The sequence below is a fragment of the Maylandia zebra genome, linkage group LG18 (assembly GCF_041146795.1).
Source record: "Maylandia zebra isolate NMK-2024a linkage group LG18, Mzebra_GT3a, whole genome shotgun sequence".
In the NCBI taxonomy this organism is placed as follows: Eukaryota; Metazoa; Chordata; class Actinopteri; order Cichliformes; family Cichlidae; genus Maylandia; species Maylandia zebra.
The window spans coordinates 20,566,923-20,583,942 of record NC_135184.1 but is presented as its reverse complement, the minus strand read 5'-3'; the positions used below and the strand labels follow the sequence as shown (position 1 = coordinate 20,583,942).

The 17,020-nt window shown below is 43.2% G+C and overlaps 2 protein-coding genes across 3 annotated transcripts; one reads left to right on the top strand and one right to left on the bottom strand.

Annotated features, from left to right (window-relative positions):
* The first annotated feature begins 12 nt into the window (after positions 1 to 12).
* ap1s3b (adaptor related protein complex 1 subunit sigma 3b) lies at positions 13 to 4,548 on the top strand. 2 transcript variants are annotated; one of them, XM_076876427.1, is made up of 6 exons: positions 13 to 215; positions 1,713 to 1,891; positions 1,984 to 2,092; positions 2,251 to 2,388; positions 3,542 to 3,603; positions 3,777 to 4,548. In XM_076876427.1, exons 1-5 carry the CDS (start codon positions 213 to 215, stop codon positions 3,581 to 3,583), a joined length of 471 nt encoding a protein of 156 aa, XP_076732542.1. In that variant the 5' UTR covers positions 13 to 212; the 3' UTR covers positions 3,584 to 3,603; positions 3,777 to 4,548. The 2 variants fall into 2 exon arrangements, with proteins under 2 accessions (XP_076732542.1, XP_004542659.1); XM_004542602.5 differs by lacking the exon at positions 3,542 to 3,603 and having other exon boundaries at positions 17 to 215.
* Positions 4,549 to 4,724: 176 nt separating this feature from the next.
* On the bottom strand, positions 4,725 to 8,014 carry scg2b (secretogranin II b). Its single transcript, XM_004542604.5, has 2 exons — positions 7,908 to 8,014; positions 4,725 to 7,387 (listed from the first exon to the last, which is right to left on the bottom strand). The coding sequence occupies exon 2, from the start codon at positions 7,368 to 7,370 to the stop codon at positions 5,577 to 5,579; it is 1,794 nt and encodes a 597-aa protein (XP_004542661.3). The 5' UTR covers positions 7,371 to 7,387; positions 7,908 to 8,014; the 3' UTR covers positions 4,725 to 5,576.
* Positions 8,015 to 17,020: the final 9,006 nt, after the last annotated feature.

The following is a 17,020-nucleotide window of genomic DNA, read 5'->3' as shown; positions in this document are numbered from 1 at the left end:
CCAGGATAACCAATCCACGATGGTTGTGAGTACGGATGACGCGTCACTGCCCAGCGGCATTGTGGGCGGAGTTAGCCAAGTTTCACCCTGTACTCACTTCACGGAGGATAGATATGTGTCCATCCGGGCAGTTTGACCCTTTGTGAGGGTTAAAGTACTTCGTTTTTAAATATTTTCACGGTGTTTTGTAGCTCCTCGGTCTGGTGTTGAAAATGGTAAGTTTCTGGCGAATGTGTTTGTTTTGTGCGCTTGACTGTAGGCGAAAAATACCCCGACTGTTCACCTGTTGCACCTGCTGTCGCTGACAGGTAGCTAAAGCTAGAAACTGCGCCTCTAACAGCACTTCCTGCTACACTGGGGCAGGTTTGTTTTCCGATTCAGGCCTGATGAGAGTCTACTTGGTTTCCACTTATATTGTCTGTATCCTACTTTTAATAAAACTCGGAAGTAAGGTGTGTGCTCTACCAGTAGGTCTATTCTGTAAGAAAACAGGTTTTGTGACTTCTCGTCGAGCGTTGCCCTGCTGGCTGTTTAATGCTTTACATATTAATTTGCCTGTGAGTTCTTAAGGGGTGTACACACCTGTAAATGACCTACAGGTGTGTAGACTTAAACAATCAAGTCTTCCTGTATCTCTGGTGATTAATGCTTGACTATCACTCAGTCTAATAATGTTATCTCCTTCTGTATTGTTCATTTCTAGTAGTGGAAGAACTGGTATGTCTTCATTTTGTTGGCCTGAATGGCTATAATAGAAGAATATGTTTCTTCTTTATACATTGTATAACCGTGTATTGTTTTTTTTTTTTTCTGTCTTTAGTTAATGGGTTTCTCAGATACTTGAACTCAGCTGCTCATTTGAATGACACATAAGCAGGCTGAATCATAAATGTTGTGCAGGACACGCCAATTGTGTCATACTACACATACTTCTTTATGACTGCAGTGGTGTCCACTGGCTTTTAAGTGTGCTCTTTGTTGCACATCAGGGTTTAGGCATTACAGCCTCACTGGTGACCTGAATGGTAGAAAATAATTGACAGACCTCACTACTGAGACAACCCCCTGTTTTTCCTCTTTTGTTTTCTTGCAAGCAAAAACCTGGTACTCTTAAAGTCGAGTCTGATTTTTGTTTTTTCTTTAAATGAAACCTAAAATCAGGATGATATTTCAGAGAGCCTTGCATGTTCTCGCTTCTGATTGGGAGAAAAATGCTCCATAAAGCCTGAAGACAAAGTAATATTTATTCTTGAAGCCTAACTTTAACAATGAGAGGAAACGGCATGGCAGTGTGGTCCCGACAGAGCGGGGGTGGGGATGAAGGAGACTAATGTCTGTTTGGATATGTACTCAAACCTGACCGGTGCTCGGAAACACGTTATCCAAACATCCAAAAGCTGGACTCGCTGGCTCACTTGAAAACTGCCACTTCCTCAGTTGTCAGTGATCTTCACTATTACTCCCTGTCAAGCCCTTTATTTCCCCTCGTGTTTGGTCAGTCAAGTTACTCGCTAATGAACCGTGCCAGCAGCACAGCCACTTGTGCAGTCCTGATTGTGACTGTGTGTGTTGGTGTGGGCGCAGCGCCGGCTGCTTAATAAAGTTTCTCGGGATTAACTTGATGTGGATTTCTGTTTGTTTGTGTGAGTCATCATTGCTGCCTCGACACGGGCCAGGATTTCCCCTCTGACAATGCCCTCTTGTGTCGTTAGATGCGCTTCATGCTGCTCTTCAGTCGCCAGGGGAAGCTGCGTCTGCAGAAGTGGTTCACGTCAATGTCGGAACGTGAGAAGAAGAAGATCATCAGGGACATGACCACCATGGTGCTGGCACGGCAACCCCGCTCCTGCAACTTCATGCAGTGGAAAGACCTAAAGATTGTTTATAAGCGGTAAGATTGCTTCACGTGTTTATTGACACTTCTCCAATAGGTGTTGGTCCCCACAATGCCACTGTTAATCATCTGTGTCTGATTCTCCTCAGGTATGCAAGCCTGTATTTCTGTTTGGGAGTAGAGAGCCAGGAAAATGAGCTGCTAGCCCTGGAGATCATTCATCGCTACGTGGAGCTGCTAGACAAATACTTTGGCAATGTATTTCACCTTCTCATATTTGTTATGCAGCTGTAGTCTGAAGTAAAGTGTTGCTAAAAATCAATAACATTGCTGCTCAACTAGGCTGCAAAGATTGGATCTAAGAATATGTTCTGCTCTGTAGTTTCTCTAATTTAATAACTGCGTCATCCTCTCAGGTGTGTGAGCTGGACATTATCTTTAACTTTGAGAAGGCCTATTTTATCCTGGATGAGTTTCTAATGGGAGGCGAGATCCAGGAAACCTCTAAACAGATTGTGAATCGCTCCATTGAAGCCTCAGACATGTTACAGGAGGTGAGATTCACTGATATGCACGCACACACGCACAAATGCACTTAGTAAAACACTGTGACTTGCACCTGTGGTGTGAGCACGTAACATCTGTTGCATGGCTCAGTGTATAAAGCGAGACACTGCAGGCATAGGCGTGTTTTCTTCATGCACTGGTTGATTTTTGAGATTCTGGCCTATTTGGATTTTTTTATTATTATTATTATTATTATTATTATTATTATTATTATTTTGTTCAGACTAATGTAAATAAAATGTCTTAAATATACATTTTATCCACTGTGCAAATTAGTGCATGTTTAAGGAGGCAGTGCCTTTTTTTTTTTTTTTTTTTAATTTAAATTTACTTGCAGCTCTTAGGAAGTTTCACGGTTTATCTGTTGGTTAATTCTTATTAGTAAAACAGACACTGAAATGCTGTTTTCCTCAGAAATCCCCATTCCAGTAGCACTTACATACAGCAAACCTTACAGAATGACAGGCTGGAATAAATCTGTATCAGCTCTCTTCAGTGTTCAGTTAAAAAGTTGCAATACCAAAAAACTATACTTAATGTAAGTGCTCAACAGGAGAAGGTTAATGGTGATACATTGTATTTAACAGACTTCACTTGTAGTGTCTCCTTTTAAAGCAATGTTGCCATGTTTTCAAATGTATTACAAAGTTTGTTTATTTATTTAAATCATGGTTGTGGGGTATTTTGAAAGGCCCAGATACCTGAAATTAGTGCTTACTGTTTACTTTAAGCAACACGAGTATTGTGTGAGGCTCTGACATGGGAACGTGATGTGTGTGTGCGTGCGAAGTAGTCGGTGCATTGTAGAATCCAATCAAATGTGGTGATCCCTGTTGTGCCTTTGTCTTCCTCATAACTAAAAGGCATGTGGATAGTAGTGGCTGCTCCCTCTTTGTTTTAGAGGTCTGTGTTTTGCTGTTTTTCTTACCCCTTATGTCTCTCTCTCTCTCTGCCTGGGTGTTAGCGTGAGACAGATTTTCTTTAAATGTTAGCGCTGATGCTTCCTGCTCTCCCTGTAGGCTCGTGGCTCTCTGCGTAGCTGGGTGTGTTGTTCGGTGCTCCTGAGTCAGGGTGATTAACACTTTTTATCTAGAGTGATGCAGTTTAGTCTCCCATTCATTTTGACCATTATCGCTTCAGGATGACATCAGTGAGTGGTATGAGGTGGAGCTGTTTGGATGACCTTGAATATGGACAGAAAGGTTAGATGTTCCGCTTATGTTAGTGCATTGCTGTGCTCAGCACTTTGTAACAGGTGATGTGTAGATGTGTGACTGTGGATATGATTTTGTATTACACTGCACTTTTTGGAGTCTGGGAACCTGATTGTTTTTTTTCATCCCTTGTGCTTTCTTTTCTATTTTTTTTTCCTTAGACATTGGAGGAGTACATGAGCAAACCTGCATTTTAGCTTGTGGGGGTGGGGGACAAAAGGACATGAACTAACAGCAAAGAAGAAGACGGGAGCAAGATGTGCTATATAGCAGTCACATACTTTTCTGAACCTGAAAATCGAGCGAACTTCGATTCTACTGAACATTTTCAGAAGAGAAAAATCTGGCTTTACTTGAATGTCTGCCTAAATCATAGCTTTGTGCATCATGTCTTTTGTGGCGACTCTAATATACATTAACAGTAATGCATTCAAGTGAAAGGAGAGTTTGTATGGGTGCGTTTCTGTGTGGAGGATATGGGTTGGGGTTGGGAGGGGTTTTTCGATGTCAATTGCAGTTATTAAATTTGAAGTAATAACAAGATGGTGGGTATTTAAAGGAAAAAAAATCATGATCAGGAAGTGATGTTCCGATTTCCAAATTTCCTGTATTTATCATGTATTAATATGTCAGAAATTAATGTTTGGAGTCTGTCTGAGAAGTCTCTGATATATATATTTTTTGTGTGTGTGCCAATCACTCAGCAACTTACGGAGTTACTTACAGCACAGAACTCGTTTTGATATAACACTGATACCAATGATTACCTGCTGTTTTTAATGTGCAAGACATACAATGTGTGTTTGACTGTTAGTCTTTTAGAAAGGGCACTTGTTATGCTAGTGTGGGTGTGATTGCTTTTTCTTTTTTTTAAATGTATACATTTGATGTACATTTTCTGATGTTACAAATAAAATGTTTTTTGATAAGCAATTTGCTTTGAGTAGTGACTTGTTATCTTGGTGCTGAATGTTTAATTTGAATGAATACTCATATATATGTCGCTGTATCCCGCCATCCCCGCCCCCCCAAAATAATGCACATGCTGCTTTGGCTTCCTTTTATATGCAACATTTATATTTGTTTAATAAGGCAACACAACTCAGAAAGAAGAAAAATAATACCGCTGATGCTTTATTCATCTGTGATTGATCACACATTGTTGAACATGTACAAAAATGGTTTAAAAATGAGCATACATAGCACAATCACTGTTAGGCCAACAATACAGAGCTTCGCAGTATGAAAGGGGCTGGAAGGCAGGCGACGTTCTGATATTGAGACTTGGAAATAATTATCTGTAATAACAACATTAAATCCACTAACCCTGAATATATCACGAGTCACAACAACACTCGCTCTGAGGCCAGCACACTGCCCTAATGAAAAATTCCTATAATATTCCAATAGTACTCCAAATACGCCGTGTACTTGTGTTTTTAAATTCCCGGTCAGCATCATACTGAATAATTTACATGAATATTCACATATGTAATTGAATAGTTTTGACATGGATGAAAAATAAGCATCTTTACCGTTACTCATTTGATTACAGTTGAAAATATAGTGCTGTTTACAAACACATTTAATGTAAACAAACCTTCAACAACATCACAAATCTTTAATAACTTGGGTTTGGTTGTTAATTCTTTTTTTTCTTTTTCTTTATTAACTGGCAATTTGAGATTCGCAAGAGGTTCGCAACCTAAGGGAGGAACCTAAAATCTCTTGTATAACTATATATTAATAATAATATAAGGTTCTTGCAGCAAGTAGGGACTATTTTTTTATTATTTGATTTGTAAGAGTGCTGTAGTTCATTTTCGTTAGGGAGATATTAGTCATACCGGCTATAGTTCATATAATAGAAATTTGTAAACTAGATCACGTCCACCAAACTTTATTTTTCAGACAGTATATATACTAAATTCATAATTTCGTGCGTCTGGCAGGACATCTGGCTACATCCCGGCCACTGTTTTTTCACGGTGCTCCTCCTCTTCGTTTACGGTTTGAGGGGCCGAGGTTTTAGCCGTTATCTTTTCTTTCCCCTGCATTTCTGTGGGCTTTACGTTCTCCTCTGTGGCCTCCTCGGTTTCCCTCTTGACCAGTGGCCTTTTCTCATTGTCCACTTGCCCCAAGTAGTCCATTGCGCGCTCGTACAGCTCGTACGGGAACTGCGCCTTCAGCTGCGCCTGGGTGTCCCGCTTGGTGATGGTGTTGGGGTACTCTGTGAGAATTTTTGCCGCCAGGTATGTTGTCACCTCGTCTTCCACGTCACCGCCGTCGTCGTCGTCACTGTCAGCCTCACGCTTCAGGGGCATTTTGTTGAGCTCGGAGAGAAACAGGTTCTCCCTACGTCCGGAGGGAGGGGGGATTTTAACTGGACCTGAATTTGCAGCAGGGTTGGACGCAGCAGGCATTCTGTCTGAGGGCTGAGAGGTCTTCATGGGTCTCTGCACCACGGGGTACTCGTTACTGATTGTCTCTACCCCGATGATGTCTAAAAAGTCCTCTCTGTCCATATCATCAGGGATAGTCTTGCTTTTCAGCGGCAGTCTGCGGCTGAAGTACCTTATCTTGGGGGTTTGGCCAGCATTCGTGTAACGAGCCGCGGCTTGTGGATCGCGGTGGAGCTTTCGGAGCTCCTCGGTGAGCAGCATATCGATAAGGTCTTGTGGAGGGACGTGCAGCTTCAGGGAAAGCTCCAGCAACTCCTTCACGGTCCGAGGATCCACGATAGAGGGACGGATCAGTCTCTTTTTCTGCTCACCGGTCCTATCCCTCTTCTGCGTCTGGTCACTCATCTCCAGGACTTTCAGCAGGTAGTAATCTACGAGCTTAGTGTCATCATCAGCCTCCTCTTGGTTCTGGCTGGCCCGGCGTTGCATCTCCTCCCTCTCTGATTCCTCCTGGTCACTGAGCGCCCTGTCCATTTCTTCATGGCTCCCGTTGACCATCTCCTCCGCCTCTTCCCTCTCCTCCATGGGGACCCACTCCTCGCCTCCGGCCACATCCTCATAGGCCTGGTTTCTCAGGCTGAGTCGGTCCTCTTCTTCCTCCCCGTCGTCCCCGTCTCTCTTCTGCCCACCGATTGTGGGCATCCTCCCGAGCTCATCAAAGATGGACCGCAAATTGGCGAGGCTCTGGGGTGTGTACTGCTCATCCAGGTCCTCGGTGGCCCGCTTGGAAGCGTCAGTATTTTCCTCGTCCTCAAACATCAGTGGGTACTTCTTGTGGGGTCTGGGGAAGTTACCGTAATCTACTGGTGCGCCCTCAGGCATTTCAGTATCTTTGGTGCGGTGCCTGTGAGCTCGGCGGTCATTTCTCGGCGGCGTTGGGGGGCTAAGCTTTGCGTCTTTCCCGGTCTGATCCTGGAGGGACCTGAGCAGAGCTTTCATCAGCTGCTCAGCGGTAATGTCCTGCCTCTGCATGCCCTGGGAAGGCTGGTGATCCCCGGGACCTTCGTCCTGCTGCGAGGCGAGCTGAAGCAGGACCCTGAACTTCTCCACTTCGTCGTAATCCACGGGTTCAGGCTGGCCCCCGTTTCGTTGCTGCTTCAGGTTTTCAATGTACTCCAGGGCTTTCATCATGTCGGCGCTGGGTTGATACGCAGCCGGCTGCCCCTCACTCTCCCCTCCTCGGAGCCTGTAGTGACGGGGGAGAGACGCAGCCTGCACGGCGCATCCATGAAGGAGGAAGGCGAGCAGGACCACGGCTCCCCCCGCGGGCAACTTGTGGTGAAAATGCAGCATTATAGGCAAATTATTACCTGGAAAACAAGAGAGAGGACAATGATGGTGAAGCAGCTGGGAGGGGGAAAAGATCATAGATTATTTCCCTCTCTTCGGTTATCTTAACTAAAAGCTTATCAGGAAGCAACGAGCACGATCGTAAACAATTCTGTTTTGATCTGGGGTTTGTGCGCCTGTCGGGGAGTTACGCTTCGCAAACTGAACGATGTGTCGGTGTGCGCGTGGAGAAACATTCACATCGCTGGATGAGTCACTCCCCGTCTGGTTATTGACGTCTTAAAAAAATCAGATTTCCTCCCGTCAGCATCCACATTAACTAAAAACAATCCTCCGTTATTACAACTCACTGTAATCCCCGACTGTAGAAGGATATAGTTTTCTTTCTATTTCATTCGTTCTAACGGAACGTGTCGAAATCTGCGAGAAGCTGTGATTTAAAAAATAGAAAAAAGACTGTCTTTCAATTTTACCCGTCTAGATGTGAATCAGAATAAAAAAAAACGGAATCAAATAAATAAAAAAGAAATCGTGGTTTACCTTTGGCAGTAAAGCTCAGACAGCAGTAAGGGTGTATGACATCTCCTCAGTAGCGGTGCTGTTCTCTTCTGTTTTCAGCACTCGGACAGCTCCCCTGGTTATATGAGGCAACACCTGACCACCGCGTCATCACACAGCACACGCAATAACCGGCCCTAAAAATCCATATAAATGATTCAGGTTTATGATATGGCATACTAATAGCTGCGTTTAAAAATAGCCTTGGACGCTGTCTGTTGCACAGCAGCGCTGTGTAGAAGATGCTGACAGGAAGGATGTTTGGAGCTGCTGCTTGGGAAAAACAAAAAGAAATAAAGCCGTTTGTTAGATTCAGCTGTGGAAACAATGAAAATGTTAACTTTGCATGTACAGGAGAGCTGATTTGATTGAAGTGAAACCAACTCTTAGGCGCCAGTTTTATGAGATGTAGAACTAAATGTGCCAACGCCAAATCCCTCTTTGTAACGAGAGGTTCTTAAAAATACACTTTTGGTCATGAAAAACAACATCGCTGCACGTTCTCAACTTGGCATCGGAAGAGTTAAACCCTCTAGCGATGACTCACAGGCTAAAACCACCGCGGAGTTGCTGTCGCAGTTGAGCAGCCCCCACCAAACCCCTCCTCCTTCTCCTGCTCTCTCTTTCTCTCTCCCTTCGATGACAGAGATGTGATAAACACTGGGCCTCTGTTGGGGGCCAGAAGCTCCGGCATTCCGCAGGACCACAAGGTGTAAAGGTCTACAGCAGACGAGATAAAAGGTGGCGACAGGTGAAGTTTATGGTGAGATCAAAAGCCTTATTAAACACTTGGGCTATCACTGTTATCGCACAGTGACGCCTTCATGCTAAACCAATCAAGAGCACTACACGAGGTGTCCAAGGTTCTACAGTACATGAACAGATGCCACACAGACTTGTTATACTTTATCCACATGTTTGAATACCTTAATATATTTAAGTTGATGTGAACAGTAACATTCCTGTAGTATTCCCGTTTCATGTTTTCGTTTCAAGTGTCTCCTTACAACCCTCCTCTGATGCTCCAACAACATCTCAAGTCTCTAAAGAGCTTCAGGTCAGCGTCCTCTGACATCCCACACATACAAGTACTCTTTCATTTCAGCCCAGCTCTGCCTTTCCTGCCCTATTTCCATCTCACATCTAATTGCATCCGCTGTCCTGCTCTATCGTTTCATATTTTCCATCCTTTCACATCTCTTAAAGAAAGAAAAACTGCTTTTACTTTATCCTCAGTACCAAAAGTCACAGAGGGATGGGGGAGGGAGGAAGGTGCTTTTGAAACTCGACTGTGCCGTCAGCTGCCTGTCACGTACGGCTGAAGAGCTGCAGAGACCCTCGTGACGTTGAAAGACCCACTGTGCTGCTGTGCCTGCTGCCTTGTTTAAGTCCATCTCGGTGTGGGTGTGGGTGTGAGAGGGGGGAGCAAATGGAAAAAAACTGAATCACAGATCAAAACACAGTTAAAGGGAAAGGAGGAGAGGTGTGGTGGTGTTTGGAGAATGTGTTAGCTCTCAGCATCACACACTGGACGTGGTGACTCTCCATTTAGAAACAGCCATCGCCATGGGGGACGGCAGCGGTGTCAGAGGTCACAGCAGTCGCATCGCTGCTGTATAAATTGAGTTGAACTGTGTCTCTCTTCAAAAGGGCACATTTTCCTGCATGCATATTAAGAAACTGATGATGGAACATGCTTACTGTCGCCTATCTGTTTTGCTGAAAGTGAACAAGCACACAGAACTACTTGAAGATCAATTTTTGGCTCATTTGTTGGCCGTGATGCTGGCCGATGTCTTGTGTGCGTGAGTGAAAGTGACAGGGTGAATGAGAGCTGTCTCACATCATGTTTGAAGGAAATGGTCCCCTGCTCAATCTCCTTTTAAATTTTTGCCTTTTGTCCTTTTACAGTGTAAAAACAAGCACGCCGATGTGTCAGAAATGCTCAAATGCTATTCAACTTCTAAATATAACTTCTGCAATGCATGTTTAAGCAACAAGCAACATTTTAGTAGATATTTCTCTGCCAGTGTCTGAGCTGTGGGTCAGTAAGAAAAACAGCCTGGTGGTCTGGATGTTGTGACGTGAGCTGTTAAATATCTGGTAGAGTTTAAAGGATGTGTGCGCTTCTATTTGCGTGTTTATCTCTTGTTGTGGAAGTTATACCAACCCCCCTGGGCACTGTGATGATTCTGAGTGATGGATCAGAGGTTTCTAAACTCATATCCCAGCAGGCCGCTGCTGGTAAAAGATTCACTGACTGAATCTGTTATTCGTCTCCGGGGCTTGTGATGTGCTGTCTCTGTGCATCATTCTGTACTGATTAATTACTTCAGATGCTAAAAAGAAAATAAACATTCCCAGTGAACGGCACTATTGCATTCTCTCTGTCTTTTTCTCTCTTTATCAATGAGAGTAACATCAGGGCACGGAGAAAATGATAGTAATTAGATTACGAGTCTTTAGTGCCACTCTCATCCTCTCATGGGTTTTGTTTCCTGCTTCTTCAGTGCCCTTCTTCTTCTTTCTCTCCATTGAACTCTATAAGTCTATCGATAGCAAAGCCCATTATTAGACAAAACAGAAATCATTTTGGCAAAGTGTTGATGATACCATTCCCTCCTTTGGTTGCTAAGTTACACAGAAGTATGCTTTGGAGGCGCCCTTCCATTAATTCAGTTCTGAAGTTTATCTTTCCACTGAAATATTTCTCTGAGCCTCCTTCTACATCTGCTCTGCCTTCAGATAAAATAACTCAAAGATGTTCTGCACTATCTAAATAATTTTAAAAACAACAACAGCATGGCAGTCAGGGTGTCCTGGTAAATCAGAAGAGCTGAGGTCAGGGCACTGTGTTCCAACCCAGCTCTTTCACAGCTCCTCAGATTGTGATCTGGAGATCTCACCAAGTAGAGTTATCATCTTCAGCTCCCCCAACCCCACCCCCCATTAAAAATAAGCCTCGTAAAAAAATTAAAGAGCTTAAAGAGCCTCCTTTAAAAGACCCGTAATTACATACTTTTGCAGGAAAAGTTTTTCGTCTCTGTTTTGATCGTGAACCTTTTTTGTATTCGGCTCTTACTCAAGGTGCTTTTCAGGGAGAAGAGAAAACATGACATGAATTCCTTTTATGACTCGTGGATTTTTCAGATTCTGGACTCGTGCCATTTTTCTAACAAAGCAGAGACTCAGAATCACAGATGTGCAGTGCAGACTTTATTAACTGAGCTGGTATTTTTCAGGGTGGGGGTCCTTTAGGCCTGAGAGAGAAACGCATGAAAACCACACATTTACAGGTTTCAAGGCAAACAGATGTAGAGTCACAATGTTCTGACCTGTAGTCAGAGAATACTGAGAATGAGCCTCTTTTTCTAGGAGGAAATGATTTGCTTAATGGACAGTCTTGGTTGTATGTTAAAAATATTATTCTTTCAGCAAGTGACTTCATTTTGCTTCCTTTCTTCTTCAACCTGTAAAACCATGCAAGTTCTCTATAATCATGAAATGATATATTTCTTTCACTCCTGTTTAAACCCAGCAGCCCTGCTGTTCTGGGTGATACCGCTGCTGTTTCCTTGCACATAAACCAGAGATGTGGGGGGAGAAAATTAGACTAGCTCAACAATGGCTTGCTTCCGTCATTATAATAAAGGAGTACACACCCATATACAAACTCAAACACATACACTGTGTGACAAATGGTCTTTTTGTTTGTTTGGTTTTACTTTACTTTATGCTCTGAGTTCAGATTCTTGCATCAGTCAGCTCAAGGACCTGTGACTCAGCCGAGATCTTCAGCAATCAACACCGATTTCCTGGAATGGTCTAAGCATTCAGTGTGTGCGCTTAAATAATGTTGTGTGTGAAAAAAAACGAAAAAAAGAAGAAGATATAGATAGAGCTGCATGTAGTCAGCCCCTCCTCCTCCTTTGTTTTGTTTAACTCCTCCTCACCTCTTCACCCACCCACCCCCAGTCACCACATCATGAGGCGGGAGGGCACGCGCAATGGCGCGCCCGTTGTCATGGCTCACCTTCCTTTTAACCAACGTCTCCATGGTGACGCTGTCTCACTTGCCTTTCATCTGCCTCCACCTTCATCTCTTCCCACAGGTTGGTATCCTTGTCTCCTTCATTAGACTCTCCAGTTTAGCTGGCCGTTTTCTCAGTGACGTGCATTCATTACATTTTCTCCTTCTGCTGTACCCATCTGGCTCATCCTTCTCCTTGAGCCAATTACTGCAAGTAAAGCATGGTCCTTGTCTTCAGGAGGCAGGTTGTTTCAGGAACAGAGATGATGGTGATTAGAGCCACAATATGTTGTCTGAGCCATTAGGATGGAAGGACAGAAACAAGGAGAGGAAGCATGCTAGCTGAGCAGCATAGGGAGGGCAGAGGACAAATGAATGAAACAAGGTGGAGATTCAATACAAGCGTAGCCTTTCTAAAAGGGCAAATGCCCACGTAATGCTACAGGAATGCAGGAGAGGACCTGTGGGATTGGATCAAATATCTCTGCTTTAATGAGACTGGCTTCAACAGCCAAGCCTCCATTCCTCCTCTGCTAATGATCATCTTTGGATTCCTTCCATTAAAAAACAAAAATAAATAGTTCGACATGTTTGGAAATGTGCTTATTAATTTTCTCGAGTTAGGCTATATGAGAGTGTTGTTGCCACTCTAATTTTTCCAGTTAGCTCATGAAAAGGACTGGAAATATGAGGGGTCTTGCCAAAACAAATCGTTCTTCCACTAATCAATTATATACCTTGTTCCTTTAATCAGTACAAAACCAGAATGTTTGGGGCGATTTCACAGGTTTTGTGCGCCAACACTGTTTCTTGGCTAAGTGTCAGGAATACCCTGGAGTCTTGGCCGGGTTCATGGGAACTTGCTCCCAACTGATAAACAACATGCACTTACGTTTAAGCATGACGTTGCCAATTTCCAGCTACGCGTTTAACAAAAACGATTCCCTTCACTCTTATTTAAGTGCATACTTCTATTTAAAACATATATTTCTGATGATTTTGTGCCTCTTTTTTTTTAGCTCACTTAAGCATAGTGAACACCAGTGAACACCAGGCTTTGTGCCATTCTTTTCCTCTCCTCATCTCATGTTTTTTTTCTTACCGTCTGACAAAGGTGCTATTTTAGTCATGCCTACCTGGCTGTCTCCACCGTCACAGCCTGATTCTTTAGCAACCACATTTTTTCCCTTCTCCTTTTAACTTCTCTTCAGCCCTTTTCAGCAGTGCCCCCAACTAGCCTCTCAACCTCAGCATCACTCTTTTCACTCCTTGTTGTTACCTTTCATACCCCATGCTTCTTTACACTGTACATATTAATGAATGCGAGCACTCGCCATGTTGTTCTGAATCATACTGAGAGGATGTGTGTATGTGTGTGTGGCTGCGCATGCATGCGTATATGAGCACACGTGCTCAGATTCGTGTCTATGGTGAGGGATTCAGCATGACGCACTGGCTGACGTCACCAGAGGCCCAGTGAGGATGTGTTTATTGATGAAGAAATCCTGTCAATGAAGAGAGAAGAATAAGAGCGAGCACACGCCACAGTAACCTGTTTTTTAAAACTGTAGAATATGAATCAGAAAACATTCAATTTAATCAGATTTATTGTGGCCATATGAGAAGCTGTTTGGAATTAATAATGCACATATTCACAGAAAAAAGAAAAGGAATGATCCATCAACATTTTTGCCTTTCCAGCTGCTCTTTTTGCCTCCCTAATTAGTTGTTCTTAACAGTCTAATATGTTCCTAATTTGCTTAACTGTAACCCACACTGTCTTGGTAACAGAGATGATTGTCATGTTCATTAAAGCGTGACACCTTTTCCAGTCTTCCTCTGCAAACACAGTTTTTTTTTTAATGCAAAGCTGCTGGGAAAAGTGTTTTTTTTTGTTGCAAATGTGAGTCATTAAATATGTTTTGGGTGTTGCTCTAATACCAGCTCCAGCACAGAAATAGCCTACTGTAGCTTTGTTGTTCTATTAGAAAGCCAGCGCCTGTGTTTCTTGCGCACCACATGGAGCTCACTGGATGTTTAACAGTGTCCCTGCAGCGTGGCACTATCAACAAGACAAGCCGTCTTTGTTCTGAGAATTTTAAATGCGCATGCTATTTCTGCCTCCTCTACTTCTCCCCACAGTTCGTCCTCTGATCTTTCCGTTAGTTAGCCTAGTTCCATCTCATTCTTGGACCCTGCCACCACTCCCTTCTGCCACTCTTCCACCTCTCCTCCATCTCTTCCTTTCCTCTCCTGCCCTTTTCCTTCACCGATGCTTCCTCATCTCTGCAGTCTCTGTCTCTTCCTTCACCACTCCCCGTTGGTGCGATGATGCTGTCCTGGCTGCCTCCCAAACCCCCACAAACTTCGCTCCTCCACCCCCACACCTCCCTCCCGATGCTATAAATACCCAGCATCGGTGAGTCATCGCCCAGACGTATCAGTTGCCTCTCTCTCTTCTTTCTGCTTCACCATCCTCACCCCCCCACCACCCGCTATTGCTTTGCTCAAGCTCATTAACAGACCTCACACATTTTCCCACCTCCACTTTGGCCCCAGCTCCACAATGACCCAGCTGAGCTAAGCCGAGGTCGCGGTGCCCATGCCCGGCACGGAGCAGCCTGCCGTCAGAGAGTGTGAAGCCAGAGGTCAACCTAACACATTACCAGCCAAAAAACCCAAAAACAAAACCAGCATGAAACAGAGGATTAACACGATCAACCAAAACTTTACTGCATCACATTCATCGACTTCCCAATTAGTCAATGGAAAATGTCACCATTTACCAAAGAAACATGTTCATATTTAACAGTATCAACTAATCTGTTTGTTTCAGGACTTAAATGCAATTATACCACACTAATAATGAAGTGGTATGGCCTACTAATATCTAGTATTAGTGTTACATTTCACTGAATTTCAACATGAGATATTTTTGCTTCTTTTTTCTTGTAAAACCTTGGCTCTTAAATGTAATTGAAATTATTTATTTATTTATTTAAACCCATACACTGGGAGTTCAAGTGATGTAAATGCATCGTCAAACGCTTACATTTAAAAAACAAACTTTTTCTTTCACCTTTTCCTCGGCTGCCTCTAATCCACAGTTCATTGTATATCTTTGTGTGCCAGTAGTGGGCAGGGATACCTTAATCCCAGTCCTCAGCCTCAGATGTAATCTTTTTTTTTTCCAGACACCACCCACTTCTCCAGAGTTATAAAGGCAGCTAACGTTCGGCTTCGGCTCCTTGTGTAAACTTCAGTATGGCTTATTGGCTTGCAGTAGTGTGTGCGCATAGAACACAGAAAGTTTTTTGCGCACCTCTGAGTCATAAGTAGGCAGGGAGAGAGCGAGAGAGTGAGAGAGAGAGACGAGCAAAGCAAGGAGAGGGAGAAAGAAAGGAGCAAAAAAAAAAAGAAGTAGGAATAAAGTGTCAGAGAGCAAACCGAGGACAAGCACGGGAACACGCACATATACACACACGCACACGCACGCTCACAAACTAACCACATATATAATGTGAAAGATGTCCTTCACTGTTTCCTTGCTGTTGTTGTCTTTGTGGTAGAGCCACTCTTCTGTGTGTGTGTGTGTGTGTGTGTGTGTGTGTGTGTGTGTGCGTGTGTGTGTGTTTGTGTGTGTGTGTGTGTGTGTGTGTGTGTGTGTGTGTGCGTGCGTGCGTGCGTCAGAATCAGTGGGCTAATAAGGGAGCATTATGCTTCTGACTCACTCACTCGTCCCATAGGGTTGGATGGAGCGAATAAAGAGGAGGAAGAGGAGGGGTTGGAAGAATTGCTTGACTCTCTGTGGTCTCGTAGATTCGTTTTAAATAAAGGAGCAGCAGACATGGTACCGGCAGAATGAAAAGTGTTCTCCCTGACATTAAAGACTGGCATGCGCTTCATCTGTTTTCATCTCTTGGTGTGAATTGATATGAACTGTGATGTGAATTGTAATGCAGACTCTGGTACTGTAAAGTTTACTTGCACCCATTATTAACTTGTGCTTAGCTAATCAGGCCTTTTACAGAGTGAGCACTCCAGACGGTAACACTGAACTAGTGTATAGAATAATTGGGTGCAGTTGTGCTTTTCACTTTTGTTTTTATATTTATATTTTATATATTTTTTTATATATTTCTCTACAATTTTGTTGTACATGTACAACGACAATAAAAGCCTATTCTATTCTGTTTCTGAAATTGCCACTTGAGGCTGTCTCCACAGTCACATCAGTCCCTATATACTTTCAAACGAAAATCCCCATGTTTACAGCAGTACAGGCCCACTTAGAGCCTGGAACAAAATAGCCGTTCTTTGAATGAGGCTTCAATTCAGCTGTTTTTAGTCTCTGGACCTCTCAACGATGTTTGGGGTATTTTTTTTACTGCACTTCCTTGATAGATGGTACAGTACTGTGCGAAAGTTTCAAGCCACTTCTCATATTTTCCTAGGAAAATTGTAAATAGTTGAGGTAATATATCGGAATGTGCAAGCAAAATAAATGTATAGGAATGCGGTATATATGGCAAAAAAAGGTCTGAGCACCTTTATTCTTCAACACAGTCTGAAGTAGAGTTCAGGAGTAGTTCTCTGGGCTTCTTCTTTTGTACTTTTCTCTGTCATATGACCCAACACTGCTATTGGGTTCAGGTTCTAGGGAGGCCAATCCATGGCTAATGGAATTCTAATGTGTGTTTTTCTATCTAGGTATGGTTTCACTGCACTAGCAGTGTGTTTGCAATCATTGTCAAACTTAAAATTGAAACTGTTGCCAATTAGACGATTTCCAGATGGTATTACATGGTGGATCAGGTCTTTGCTGGATTTTTTCCCATTTCTTAAGGATGTCACTTACAGATACTGTTCATCAGCTGTAAATATTTTTTTTAAGGTCTGCCACTTCTTCTTTTGTGCTCCAGTTTCTTCAGATTCTTTAAAGGATACACTGTAAACCATGCAGAAGTATGCCAGATTGCCAGATTTTTGGCTAATAGCTCTTTGGAAATCACCAGTTGAGTGAAACTCATCTCAGTTTTTCTACTTAATAAAAGAAGAATTTCTG

Coding starts and splice junctions, on each gene's coding strand:
- ap1s3b (XM_076876427.1), top strand. Junction 1,892..1,983: donor CTAAAGATTGTTTATAAGCG/GTAAGATTGCTT, acceptor GATTCTCCTCAG/GTATGCAAGCCTGTATTTCT. Junction 2,093..2,250: donor TAGACAAATACTTTGGCAAT/GTATTTCACCTT, acceptor TCATCCTCTCAG/GTGTGTGAGCTGGACATTAT.
- scg2b (XM_004542604.5), bottom strand. CDS start 7,370: ATGCTGCATTTTCACCACAAGTTGCCCGCGGGGGGAGCCGTGGTCCTG.